The sequence below is a fragment of the Eucalyptus grandis genome, chromosome 9, assembly GCF_016545825.1.
Source record: "Eucalyptus grandis isolate ANBG69807.140 chromosome 9, ASM1654582v1, whole genome shotgun sequence".
Lineage (NCBI taxonomy): Eukaryota > Viridiplantae > Streptophyta > Magnoliopsida > Myrtales > Myrtaceae > Eucalyptus > Eucalyptus grandis.
Window position 1 is genome coordinate 28,659,052 of NC_052620.1, and position 14,641 is coordinate 28,673,692.

Here is a 14,641-nt window from a genome sequence, read left to right on the forward strand (position 1 = left end):
AAATCAACAAAAATAAATAAAAACTATTAAAAATTATTCATGTCGGCGCCAACCATTCTACATGGCAACGCGGCATCCGTGTCAACGATTTTTAATCAAAATTGACCAAATAAACTCAATTGGCAAAAAATTATAAGTTTTAGGACTCAATTGTCAAAATTGAAATGTTTTGAATTGAATTAACAAAAGTAGAATAGATTTATAACTTTTTGGACAATTTTCCCAATTAAAGATGGTCGAGGACATTGTCGCTATCTATAGAGCCTAAGCTGCCGAGAACGATGATATTTAATATGTGGACAGTCGAAGGGAAAGAGAAAGGAGTAAATAGGGAACTTTCGGCTCACGGTACATTTATTATTCCTTTTTTGGTACCCACATGCATAGGATCCAATAAAAATGAAGGACCCAGTGCATTTGATCCGGAAGTCCCACCATTTTTTTTTTTTTTTAAAAATAGTTTCTGCAATTGATCAGCAGAGGAGCGAGTGGATAATCCATCCAGGTTTGGTATAGTAATTGAAAAAAAAAAACGAGTTTGTGGATTAGATGCATAATATAAGTTGGCTTAATTCCACACATGATCCTACAATCAATAACATACTTATCTAGCTCATCAGGCAAGTGCCTCCTTCACGAGCCTAGAGTTTACTTTAAGATAGGCTTTCTCGTTATAAAAGGATAGATGAGCAAGAGGGTTTCTGTCTTTCATTCCATTAAAAGAAAATTAGGTAAAAAAGATTATACGGTTGGGAGGTTTTTGGGCATCTCGGATGAGGCTCGACCAAAGTAACTGAAGTGTATCTTCAAATTGACCCGTAACATGTCATAAATCTCACTGGCGTCAGAGCAAGATAACCCTCGCTCACTTGATATCCATGTGGGGCATCTTTCTGACGAGTCATAATTTCCCAACTACTTTCGCTTTAATTAACGATCCTTTTAAGTAATAGTCCCGTTATAATCAAGGAAAAAAAGTTACAATTGTTATAATTCTTGGGATAGATTACCATGGCATCCCTTGATTTAGTTAAATTGATTACAATTTCTTCAAATTTGCTCTTATAAATCTTTGCTTAGAGTCGCTGGAGTTAGAGAATATGGACAAAAGGCTATTTCGATTCAACCAAAGATTCTTGAAATGATATTGTGGCGCCGTGTTAAAGTATGAAGAGCTTCTTTTCCTTACGTAAAATAAAATGGATTGACCCGTTTCGAGTAAAATTCAGTTGAAAGGGCTCTTTCTAAATACCAAGTTTGTAAAGTCAAACAGTGGAAAACAAATGCTTCTTGCTTCGATTAACCACCAAACTTGTTATATTGTGTCTCAAGTTTGAGCCCGTTAGATTAATACGCATAAGTCTGGCCAAATAACAAAGTTCAGGGAGACTCTGTGATGTCTTCGAATTTTCTTCCAGCATTAATCCCATATCTTCATGTGTATGCGTGGAATGAAGAAGCTAAAGAAAGCTGCATGGGGTTTTAAATTCTTCAAGCATGCAAGCAAAGTCAGAGAAGAGAGATTTTCTTCTGCCGAGAAGGAAGGGATCAACAATTTTCTATATTAAATAAAGGACCCACCACCTGCTGCAAATGCATGAAGAAGACGAAGACTCCTTTTTTTACGCTTGCTTTTCACCGGGAACAAGAAATTTGAAGACTGCAGCCCACCTCTTTTCACGGATCAATGGCACACGTTTCTGACTATTATCCCTCATCTCTTCCGCCTCATTAAATGCGTGCCCATGCACATGCACGATCTGCATGCATGCCTAAATATGGTGGGCGTTCGGTACCGATTGTGGGCTTGTCTTGTGGGCGCCTGTGCTGCATTTAATGAGGCCATTTATTTTTCATTTTGTCCTGTCTTTCTGCCCTCCTCGCTAAAAGGAGAAAGAGATCTTGAGCTCGTTAGTGAGCGAAAGGAAAAGAGCTCGAGAGACCGAGAGCAGGAGAAAATATTGAGTGGTCCGGAACCTCCACGTCAGCGTGATCCCCGGCCACTCACGAGGTGCCATGTGGATGGTGGGCTCACTTGGTGTCTTCTGCCCTCTTCCCCTCTCTCTCCTCTTCCTGGCCTGCCGATGCCCTCTCTCCTCCTAACCTGCACGCTCTCTCTCTCCTGTCAGAGCATTTATTGTGGGGAAAAACTTTTCTCTTTCCTCCGTTTGCGAAGGAAAGAGAAAGCCCGTTCGTTCCTCTGTCCTCTCCATTTGTTTCCTTGCGAAATTTTGAATCTGAACTTTTCTCCTTCTCTCCGCGCTCGTTGCTGCTCCGCCGTGTATCAAGCGGCCGTTCCCCTCCCGTCGCCTATGAACCACGTTACGGCCGCCCCTACTCCGGTGCTCGCTCGCTTCTCTCTTCGGGCTCGTTGCTGCTCCATCGTTCTTTCCGGCGTTCCCAGGATCGCAGATGCAGCACGCGGAGGAGAAGCAGGCCTCTTCAAGCTCCCCTCAACGTCGGCGAGCGTCGCCCGCCGAGCGAGACCCCCACACACGGAAGGCTCGGAGGCGAGGTTGCTGGAGAAGCTGGTGCCGTACGCGAAACGCGACGCCGACGGCCCTCCACCTTTGCCTCCGCCGGTTGACTCCGTCGCCCTGGACTCCGACGCCGACGCCGACGCCACCTCCTCCCCTGAACCCGACTCTGACGCCGACGCCCCTCCGCCTCCCTCTCGCGACCTCTTGTCCGCTCTCTCTCTCTCTCTTTCGTCCTCGAAGTCGCACCTCTCTTCCAGCAAACCTCGACGCCGACGTCCCCCGCCGGTTGCCTCCGTCGAAGATTTGCCCAAAAGGGTAAAAAGTCTGGAAAAACTCTCTCACTTGCTCTGCATTTCCATCTCGATATACATTTTAGGTTAAAGAGCTTGGGTATTCTAGAAATCTTTTCTTATCGGTTATTAGCTATGTCCAAAGTGGCACCATGTAGGCTCTTTTTTACTTCATGATCCTGAAGAGTAAAGAGTTGATCATGCTTGTAAGTCTTGAATGCAGTATAATGCATCTGATATCGTTACTTGTCATGGTAATATAATTAATCTCATCCTTTATCCACATCGAGCGTTTTTGTACTTGTGTTTTGACTGGAGAATGGTATTGCAGGAGGAACTGCTCGACATTCTTGACAGGGTCGCCATAGATGATCTACTGGTAGTTCTATCTGTTGCAAATATGTGCAGTAATGCGTGTGAGGGTTTGTCAGCTCGTTGCATTGAGCTTGTTGTTAAATCAGATGTTGATGTTGTTACCCTAGACAGCTTTGCCCCATTATATTGTTAAGCAGATCATGGATGCCAGAATGGAACTTGGCTTGAATAGGCCAGAATGTGACAGCTTTCCTGATAAGCACGTGAAGAGAATACACAGGGCTTTGGATTCGGATGATGTTGAGCTAGTCAGAATGCTCTTCAGGGAGGCACGTACTACTCTTGATCATGCATGTGCACTCCATTATGCTGTTGCTTACTGTGATGCCAAGACTACCACCGAACTTCTTGATCTTGGTATTGCTGATATTAATCAAAGAAATCCCAGAGGCTATACCATTCTGCATGTTGCAGCATTGAGGAAAGAGCCAAAGATTATTGTCTCTTTTAGTAAAAGGAGCCCGGGCATCCGACCTCACTTTGGATGGTAGAAAAGCACTTCAGATATCTAAGAGGCTCACTAGGGCTGCGGATTATATAAATCAACTGAGGAAGGAAAAGCTACTTCCGAGGAGCGACTGTGTGTGGAGATATTGGAGCAAGCTGAAAGAAGAGATTTTTTTACTAGGAGAAGCTGCTCTTTCTCTTGCTATAGCGGGGGATGATCTGCGCAAGAAATTGTTATACCTGGAAAATAGAGGCGACTTTCTTGTTTCCCTGTTGTCTTCAATGTAAACATGCACGCCAGTGATCATTGGGAATGTTTCTGTATATGCATGTATGGACACATCGTCACATATTCATGTCGCATTTGAGCTGTTGTTACTTGCTAGAGAGCTGTTTGGGTTGCATAAGAAAATCACCCAAAATTTACACTTGATGGTGTCAATACATGTGTAACCTCGACAAAAAAGTTGAACAAAGTAATTTGGTTTAAGGTGTCTATCTTTGATTGGGTAATATAGTATGTGCCAAAAACATAAACAATTTTGATTTTCTTCGACATAACTTTGCTGGTAAATCATAATAACCTCATTTATGTGACCCTGTCTTGGATGCACAAACATCTGATGTTAGACAAATTCTAAGGTCTATGAATTAGTTGCAGTATCCTAGCCTGCATGTTGCAGGAAACATGATCAATTAGTCAAATGATATCTGTTTTGAATTACAAAATTAAGTGACTAAGAAGCAGGCAAGATATTAGCAATAGCCAGGTTATACTTTGTTCACTTACTCTTACTTTTTGCTAGAAATCGGTTGATCAATGTAGTTTGTGCGGTCTATGAGAGCAGGCTAATGATGGAAAGAATGAATCCGGTAAGGTTCATTACAAAGTATACAAGATATGAGGTTCATCAAGCACTTAATAAGGCATGGGAAATGAATGAAGAGTACTACTTTTTCTGTTTTCATTGGGTTTTAATTCTGAAGGCATTATAACAAAGCAAGGTGAGGAAGTTTCGGGTACTTTTGATGTATCCTATTATTATGTTGTTTGAAAGTCTGATGGTGTTTCTTACCCATGTTCATTTGTCAGTTGCATTGGCTAAGCTCCTCTTTCCAATAGAAGCTAAAGTGGCAATGGATATTGCTCAAGTAGATGAAACTTCTGAGTATCCTTTGGTAAGCATCGAGAATTTGGCTTGTAAACAAGAGGCAAATGTGGATTTAAATGAAGCCCCTTTCAAAATCCAAGAGGAGCATCTGAATAGGATGAGAGCACTCTCCAAAACAGGTAATACTCCTTTTGCATTGAGTTTAGCTTATCTCTAGAGTTAGAACAGTTGGTTGGGCGTTGCAGATTTCTAGCACAGCTCTAAGTTAGGGTCACCTACATAGGTCAAAAGCTTGGACTTAACTGGCTCATGGGGCTTACCGGGTGTTTCCTCAATCTCCAGGCAGTGGGGCCTTAATATCTGTTCCCTCGGATTATCAAAAAACAAAATAAATAAATGAAAATAAAGAATTGGACTTAGCTTGTGTTGATAATGCAGTGATACCCCGGCACCGTCAAATTGCACTTCTCATTGACGAGTTAATACCCATAACTTAGGCTTCTCTTTTTGATAAATGCTTATTTGACGTTGGACTCTACAATGCATCTGATCAGTTCTTGCCAAACATGCCCAATCTGTGTACGTTTGAACTCTTTAATTGCATTTCCTCCTAATGGGCCTATTTCCTTCATCTTTGTGAGTAGTGGAACTTGGAAAGCGCTTCATCGATACCGGTGACTTGTCATGGCTGGGAACTGTTGGTGATGACACTCCAGAGGAACAACTTTGTAAGAAGCAAAGGCATATAGAAGTTGAAGAAGAGATGACTGAAGCTTATACTCAAGACAAAGAGGAGACTGATAAGTCTAGTATATTGTCTTCTTCATCGTCGACTTCAATGAGTTTCCTGAAGCCTAATGGTAAATTAACGAGAAGTGACCAGCAGCGGCACTGCGAGATTTAAGATGCCAAAAGACATCTTTCTCATTGTACAATATTCCAATTTTTTCCCATTTGATGTATCTTTATAGCCAGTCGTTTGTAAGTACTCATCTACACAGGAAATAGATGAGGAGTGATATACGTACATGCAGATGATTGTCTTAATAGTAAATCATTTCTTTTTGGCTGGTTGATGAATATTTTACGGATGTAACCGGGTATTTAAGAAGCTATATCTTCACGGTTACGAGAGATGCACTCGGAAAGTTAACTCATCCATTGGTCTTGATAGCTTCCTCTTATGTCTATCAACTCAGGTCTAGTAATTTCACCGTTCCGACTGGTATAAAGATAGACTGCATTTAGTTTTGATAAGGGGTTTCTTTGGTGTAAATATCGCTTTCATCTTTGAACTTCTTATTTTATGTGTACTTCGTTGAACTGCGCATACTTCAGAATGAAAAGCAGAACATTTACGTTGGAGAAATGTGAGAACGTTATAGAGGGATCGTGTCACAAGTCTAATCTAAACCTGCTTGTGCAATGGTCTGTCAGCCTGGACCCATCCCTTGGCAAGTCTCATCGACCGAACTTCATCAACCTAAATTGGACCAATCTTTTATTATATATTATCCGCGGGTTTGCCTCTTTTGGTAACACGAGATCTCTTCGAAAGCGACCTTCTGCCTGAATTGGGAGGGCCTTGCTGCTGCATCAGCTTCACTTTGCTAGCAAATCTAGATGGAAGTTTCCAGGGAGAACCCAAAGCATAGGGCGGATAATAATGATAACAATTGGGAAAGAGGATGGACCCAGAAGTATCATATCCTTTCTCATCCACAAATCTCAGCCTCAAATCCACGGAAAAGGTCGAGTCTTGAAATCTAGGCTATGTGATCGGGCAAAAACTGAACGAACGCCATTGAAACTTGGTAAAAAGATCATTGCTCTATGGTGAGGTACTGTCATACAATACAACAGAGCTGTGCAAACTTAGTGGTATTGTAGAAGTAAAGACTTAAGTGAACTTGCTAACATCTAAGAGGTACTATCACCACTGGAATTTACATATAACTCTGCAATAGAGCTGTGTAACTAAGAGGCTAAAAAGTAATGGACTTGACTTGAACCTAACAGCTTATGCACGGGTTGGAAGAATGGACTTCTAGACATTTTTGAGCCTGCAACTTCTGGAACCAGCTCATGCACTCAAGAGCAAAGTCTAATTCAACCTTCCAAGGGAGAACCTCCTATCTTTACATCTTCGCAGGGCAAGAAAAGATCATACAGCCGGTGAAGGCATTAATGCCACGGGTTGCTCCTTGAGTTCGTTCACCCTGCCCCAGTCACGTGGCTCCCCAATCAGGTACTCCAGTTCCATGTATATGTTACTGTGACAGCAAGTTCTTCGCCAATCTCTCCTTTGGCGATCAGGCCACTGTCATCGAGCAGCTTCTCTAACACTGCATCATAGATTGTGGACGCATCCTCGTGCAGCATCACATTGTTAAACTTTAATTCGGGTGCATCAGCAAAAGTCTCATTTTGTAACATCCTGGGTCCCACTGTGTAATATTGTCCGCTTTGGGTCACCCGCCTTGGCGCGGACGCACCACCATCCCAGCCACGGTCTTTTCCCTCACGGCTTTAAAACGCGTGGGTCACCCGCCCTGGCGCGGACGCACCGCCATCCCAGCCACGGTCTTTTCCCTCACGGCGTTAAAACGCGTTATGCAGGGGCAGAGGGCCATCCCTCGGGCCTTCCCTCTCCCAAGCCATAATATTGTCCGCTTTGGAGGCGTGGCCCACCGATCCACCCTCCCTCACGGCTTTGTTTTCAGCGCAGCGGAAGCATACGTGAAACGCGTTATAAAGCCGTGAGGGAAAAGACCGTGGCTGGGATGGCGGTGCGTCCGCGCCAGGGCGGGTGACCCAAAGCGGACAATATTACACAGTGGGGCCCGGGATGTTACAAGTCGTCCGCCACCATCCCAGCCACGGTCTTTTCCCTCACGGCTTTAAAACGCGTTAGATAGTTAGAGGGACCCAAATCTTATAAGTTAACCAAGACTTCCCTCCCTAGGCGATGTGGGACAAGAGATGAGGTTGTTACACTCTCCACCTCTTAACGAGAATAGCGTTGTCGCTATTGCCCCACGGGCATCAGAATAGCATTCAAGCTGTGGTCCCACACGCGGTCGGGAGTCGGCTCTGATACCACTTGTAACATCCCGAGCCCCATTGTGTAATATTGTCCGCTTTTGGTCACCCGCCCAGCGCGGACGCACCGCCATCCCGCCACGGTCTTTTCCCTCACGGCTTTAAAACGCGTTACACAATTAGAGGGACCCAAACCTTATAAGTTAACCAAGACTTCCCTCCCTAGGCGATGTGGGACAAGAGATGAGGTTGTTACACATTTGACAAATGATTTGCAAACCCATCTAGCTTCGGATCCACACATACCATTAAAATCCCTTTCTGGCCATCTCCACAAGCACTGGACTTGTCATCATTGGTCCCTTCAAAGTCGCACCTGTTGGGGTCCGGCTTGGACGTGAGGAGCCTCCTTTTCTTGATGAATTTGCCCGCTTGAATCTCTCTGTTTGGCTTCCTTTTCTGAACCAGCCGCTCCACAAAATGGGGGTTCCTCACTGCTTTGGCCAGGAAGAGGAACATCTGCTGTTGCCGGCACTCCGCGCATCGAATCCGTTCTTCAACAGCACCGATTTCACTCTGCGAACACTCCTGTTGTTGCCTCAGTTCGAGAATTTCCGACTTCAGTGTCTCCTGATCTTCCTTGAGTGTCCGAATTTCGGATTCCACCTCTGTTCTTTGAAAATCCATCTCCGTTGTTTGAATATCCTCGGGAATTGTGGGTCCTTGTTTTTTTTTGGTGATTCTACCTCTTCTCTTGATGTTCTTGAGCAAGTGCTTCTTCCCTCCCCGAAAGCCTTCGTTGGCGAATTCCCACCTGTCTGGATCAATTTTCCTGAAACCCTGAGGCACAGACAATGATCCTACCATTCAGAGGTGGAATTTCAACCAGAATTCACTCATCTTAGGCCTCAAAGGACAAGAACCATCGAATCGCAGAACAATAATAACATTGAAAAAAGACATGCATATCAAGTTGTGCAGAGCGGACGTTAGCGTCGCATTTCGTTGGAAGAGAGGCACGACTTCGCGGGGGGAGAGAGAGAGCAGAGTGGACGTCGCGAGAGGGAGGCGGAGGAGCGTCGACGGCGTCGACGTCAGTGTGGGGGGTGATGGAAGCAACCAGCGGAGGTGGAGGGGCTCAACCTTTATGTTTTCCTCTGAACCCTCCGCAATTTTGTTCTCCCCGCAACGGAACGGAGAACGGGGTGAGAACGGTTCGGGTTGAGGTGGCGGAGCCCGCGAACACGACGAGGCAGCCCAGCACCAAGCTGTTTCGCGTACGGCACCAGCTTCTCCAGCAACCTCGCCTCCGAGCCTTCCGTGTGTGGGGGTCTCGCTCGGCGGCGACGTTGAGGGGAGCTCGAAGAGGCCTGCTTCTCCTCCGCGTGCTGCATCTACGATCCCGGGAACGCCAGAACGAACGACGAGCAGCAACGAGCCGAAGAGAGAAGCGAGCGAGCACCGGAGTAGGGGCGGCTGTAATGTGGTTCGTCAGCGACGGCAGAGGAACGGCTGCTTGAGGCATGTCGGAGCAGCAACAAGAGCACGGAGGGAGAAAATTTCAGATTCAAAATTTCGAAAGGAAAGAAATGGAGAGGGACAGAGGAACGAACGGGGCTTTCTCTTTCCTTTGCAAACAGAGGAAAGAGAAAAGTTTAAGCCGCAATAAATGCGTTGCACAGGAGACGGAGCGTGCAGGCTAGGAGGAGAGAGGGTGTCGGCAGGCTAGGAAGAGGAGAGAGAATGGGAAGAAGGGAGAAGACACCAAGTGGGCCCACCCCTCCACATGGCATCTCGTGAGTGGCCGGGGACCACGCTGATGTGGAAGTCCCGGACCACCCAATATTTTCTCCCGAGAGCAGAGAGATGTGAGCTCCAAGAGGTTTGTGCGAAAGTCAAGTCCAGTGATTGAGTTGTATTGTTAAACACCGTGGGTATCGGGTATATAGTAGGGCTGAGAAACACTTGAGTGCATGTGTGATTGTAATCTTGTAATTCTCCGATTTATAGTGGATTGATTTGCTAGCTCTCCCCAGAGACGTAGGTTCCGACATTCGGACCGAACCACGTAAATTTCTGATGTCCTTGTCCTTTTATTGTTCCTCGTTTTATTTTGATCGATTTCTATAGCTCCCGACATAATTGCAAAAATACACGATCCACTTCTGCTGCGACACCGATTATTTACAACAAAACTCGAGTCATTTTCATGGCTTTGTCTTCATATTTTTGACAAAAGCATACACCAAACCGATTATAGTGAGATGTTGATATAAGGAACGCATCAATAAGGAAAACAAGTATTATTGCACCACCAAGACAATACATCTTCTTTTTTTTTTTTTGGTCAGTTGTACTCTAACTCTCAACTCACTTTCAAACTTTTGCTCTATCATTTTGCAGGACGTGAGAATAGAAACTCACACCTGAAAACTCACATATTTGCAAAATATAAGAGTCGAAATTCACTCTTGAAACTAATCATCCCGCCTCTAATTCTTTTGAAAATCCACCTCTCTTCTCATGTGAAAAGAATGGTCATTTTAATGATACAGCTCTTGATTTGACACAATAACAATACGGTATCATGTCGAAGTACAAATGGAACTTTTTTTTTCACTAAAAATGTCATGGATGGACATGTTTTCAATGAGAATCAAATTAACGGTATGGAATGCTTTGGCTTTTCTAATACATCAAATAGGGGTTGAAAAATTTGAACCATTGATGATTGACAAGTGAAAGCATGGTTGGCGGAAGTATGTACAAATGCGCTCCAGCAAACTGTGGATGATGGCGACAAAAGCAATAAATTCATTCCCATGGGCCTGATACATGATTGCACCCGATCTATGGACTAGAAGAGGTCAAGATGGCAGTAACGAAAGCACTCCATTTTAGTCATTTGCCCCTTCTAGATAATGCATGCCCGCAGATTGATAGGTAGCTAAATACCGTGTGCGTGTGAAGTCGAAAATGAGTAGAAAACGAATGTTTTCATGCTTCTCTCCGCCGCCAAGCTTGAGTCGTTTTCATGGCTTTGCCATCGTATATTTGCCCAAAGGATAGACCAAACCAATCAATGATCAAGCGTCAATCTAATGAACACAAAACACGAAAATAGACACAGTTGAGAGCAATCATATCTGCCATTCATTTATTAAGACCACATGTAGTACACAAATTCAGAGGACACCGGGATTATTGCACCACCAAAAAGTTACCCGGCTCTTAACTTCACACATCAGCGCGAACGCCTTCGAAGAACAAGATCAAAACAGAAGCAGTTATCGAACATTTACACGAATCGTTTAATTTATCACCCTGCAATTCTTCCTAATTTCGCCTTGCGTGCCAGTGAGCACCTCGATCGAACCCATGCGCACCATCGCTGCCGTGAACCTCCGAGCCCAAGCGCTCGGGTGGTTCGCATTGTCCTTCACTAACCCCCTCGTCAATGGCGCATCCCACAGCACTTGGTCCGAATACAACAATCCCTTGTCACTCTTTAAGTTGCGGTAGTAAGCATTATCGAGTACGTTCGGCGTCACGGGGTCGAATGGTACAATCGGGTCGGTGGGGCTGTTTCGCGGGCACTTGGTCTTCAAAAGATGGGCATAATTAGGATTAAGGGAAGGATCTTGTGAATACGTCGAGTTGAAGGAGTAGAGTCGCTTCGTGAATTGGGAGCAATGAGAGTCCCCGATGGAGTGAGCTCCGGAGAGAGTCACCATGTTTCGGAGCGAAAGCCCTTTCTTCGCAAAGTTCGCTTTGAGTTGCGCAGCGTCAAAAAATGCGCCGGGGAGGTTTTGGATCACCTCCGACGCGAGCGAGACTCTCCCATCCCGCCTCCCGCTAGGGACGGCATAGTGAAAGCCTCCGGCAGCTCGAACACCATCGCGAGCGGCGAAGGCCACAATGTCGGCACATGAGACGGTGTTAGGGCATTGGGCTTCAATCTTGGCCTTGGCATCGTCGATCACCTCAAAGCCCCCGATGCCGAGGTTTCCCATGCTATCTTTCTCCGCGGTGTTTCCTTTGGTCGAGTTGAGAAGAATGGACCCGTCGCAACCCTGAGTACTAGAAGACCGTACGTCACACCATAGAAATATCCATTTTTTATAGGATTATTTATAATTAGATATAGTAAAATCTATGACAGATTTATTTAGATATCCATTTAGAGTTTGTGACATCAATCATGCAAACCCGACTTCTAAGTTCCTAGGATTAGTTATTCAAATGAAAGCTGGCCCATGTATGGGTTTTGCGAAAAAAGTGGATCAATATGCAAATATAATAGACATTGCAAGAGAATACTTAAAAGGTGTGTTTAGTTCGACTTTTCAGAAATGTTTTTTTGGGAAAATGCAAAATTTTTTGGGTTAAAAGGATTTTTCAAAATACAAGTACTGTTCGGTAAAGTGTATTTTAAAAACACGTTGAAAATAAATTTTAATAGAAATACTATATGGTACAAATTATACTTTGTAAATGGTTTTTGCCAATTTTTTTATAAAAAATCTCAAATTATTTGTTGGTGGAACTCAGTCACCACCATTGAGAGTGGTAGTGGCTCACCAACTACTCACCGATGGCACAACGGTTGCTCGTTGGTGGCTAAGGCAAAAATTAGGGCTTTCAAGAACATTTTGGGAATTATGAAAGTTGAGCGATGGTAAAGTTGGAAGGAAAAATGTCTATTTGAATTTTGGAAACTTAACATTTTAAAGTATCTCCAAACTTAATTTGCATTAAATGCCTTTAAAGAGCTTTGAAGGTGCAAATTGCATCTCCTCAAAGTGCCCAAAAAATTTTGCCAAACAGTATTTGCATTTGCCCAAGTTTTGCAATTGCTAAACCAAACACACTTGTAATGATGTTGCACATAAAATGCTTGAGTTAGAAAATTACCCTGACAAAACAGTCATGGAAATGGAGCCTAATGAGCGGAGCAACAGCTCCAGGGTCAGCAGCTAGAGCCTTCTGTACTGACTCTCTCACCATGGCCTCAGCAGATGGGCATTTCTTCTGATAAAACCCAACCTTCAATGGACCTGAAATTGCACCCAACCAAAAACAAAAAGTTATGACCAAGACAAGAAAATGAACAATATATCAACTCAAACGCACGTGTTGAAACTGCTAGCATAAGAGAAAATGAAATCGGACCTGAAATTGCAGGTGAAATTAAACAGATCACCAAAACAAAGCTCAAGTAAGCGCTCGAGCTTGCCATTGATACAGATCAGCCAAAAAAGGAGCAATTTCACTCAGAATCTTAGAACTACAATGACTGGGGTTCTTCAAGATAGAGAGGAGAAAATGTCAAGTGTGGATGACACGAGCCCTGGCTATAATGGCCCTTTTTATAGCAACCTAGTTGCAGACACTTTGACAGTGGGAAACCAAGGAAGATGCTCGAAGAGGAAAAGTCCATTGAAGCTTCGTGTCATGAGCTGTCTTTCAGAATTTCAAGAAAAAAAGTACGACAACATGCACTTAGATTAGACTTAAAAAGTGGAAGGCGTGTGGCCTCCACATGACTTCCTTTACAAAAGCACACGCCTCGTTTATTTTATAAGAGGGAAATGGGAAGCAAAGTTTGATTTGTGAAGTAATCTTACATCTCGTCCCTTGGATTTTTCTCCTCAAACTTTATAGAAAATCGGTTCATTCTAATTTTACTCTTCCCAACTTACCTAAAGACGACAAAGGGTACATTTATTTATTCATTTATTTAGCTAGTTCATCGAACATGTAAGGACATTTCAACTTTGTTTATTATCGTTTACAGTGCCAATTAGTCAAATTCAACTAGGGGGCGAGGAATGTTAAGATAGGGGATGTATAATTGACCTTAATTATTGCGTGACAACTAGCTATGGACCATGGTTTTATATTTTCAATCCATTAACTAGATGTTTCTAGAGACTTATTATGCTACTATTATTGAAATCCACTAATGGTATGCTTTGATACCGTCAATTAAGTGCTGCTGAGGTCTGATAATATCCTTCTACTAGTTGTTGCAGTAATCACATGATGGAAAGTCAATAGCTCATCTAGGACAGAAACTATGGGAGATTTCAAGTCCAATTCCCATCAACATATCTAATTGAATATATATTCACTCAAAAGGTTGAAACAAGTTATTAGTGAACCAAAACATATTAATTGTTCCATCTTACACCACATTCTTGATATAGGACTTCTTAAATTTATGCTTAGAGAAAGAATCAATAGGTTGGCTGGGCACTCTTTTCTTTGGGCACTCTTTTCTTTGCGAGGTCATCGAGACAAGATTTTTATTTATCAAAATTTCTCCGAAAAGTAAAAAGGTAATCATGTTTCACTAAATAGGAGTAAATTCGAATTACGACAAAACTGCATTACAAAGTTACAGCCCTAGCCCACAGAAAAATGAATGTAACTCAACGTCAAACTTTTCGGCTGCGAATTGTGCGATGGGAAAGTTGACGTATCTTTGAAGGAAAGGCGTAATTAAGCTTTGAGAACTTTCCACGCTTTTTCATTCTTCACGACTGGCTTTCAAGCTTTTCTTGCACACGACAATTTTCCAACCCAAAAGCTTAATTTAAGCACAAGTCGCCCAAATATTGTAATGAACGAAGAATTGGCAACTGAAGAATGCGGAAATAAACTCTGCTGATGTATGTGGAAGTTTTCAATCCAAATTGTTAGAAGATTGTAATTCGATTATTTTCATTTTGTATTTGTTTGATCCATGCTGCTCGTGTTACTGCTTCGACCGCATAAATTTGGGATCGGAGCGGAAAAGATCGTCGGAGAGCACAGCCAAGTGCTCCAACCACAGCCAAGTTTAGTTGTGACGGCTCTGAAACATACAATACATTACAATCTCCAAAATTTG

At 43.5% G+C, this 14,641-nt stretch overlaps 2 protein-coding genes and 1 pseudogene across 2 annotated transcripts; 1 reads left to right on the forward strand and 2 right to left on the reverse strand.

Moving 5' to 3' along the window:
• The first annotated feature begins 2,221 nt into the window (after positions 1 to 2,221).
• Positions 2,222 to 5,777, forward strand: LOC104415133 (annotated as a pseudogene).
• Positions 5,778 to 6,948: 1,171 nt separating this feature from the next.
• Positions 6,949 to 9,140, reverse strand: LOC104422694 (heat stress transcription factor A-2b-like). Its single transcript, XM_039302515.1, has 3 exons — positions 8,960 to 9,140; positions 8,053 to 8,606; positions 6,949 to 7,098 (listed from the first exon to the last, which is right to left on the reverse strand). The coding sequence occupies exons 1-3, from the start codon at positions 9,138 to 9,140 to the stop codon at positions 6,949 to 6,951; spliced, it is 885 nt and encodes a 294-aa protein (XP_039158449.1).
• A 1,758-nt stretch (positions 9,141 to 10,898) lies between these two features.
• On the reverse strand, positions 10,899 to 13,068 carry LOC104415135 (peroxidase 5). Its single transcript, XM_010026390.3, has 3 exons — positions 12,919 to 13,068; positions 12,661 to 12,803; positions 10,899 to 11,819 (listed from the first exon to the last, which is right to left on the reverse strand). Exons 1-3 carry the CDS (start codon positions 12,983 to 12,985, stop codon positions 11,058 to 11,060), a joined length of 972 nt encoding a protein of 323 aa, XP_010024692.2. The 5' UTR covers positions 12,986 to 13,068; the 3' UTR covers positions 10,899 to 11,057.
• Positions 13,069 to 14,641: the final 1,573 nt, after the last annotated feature.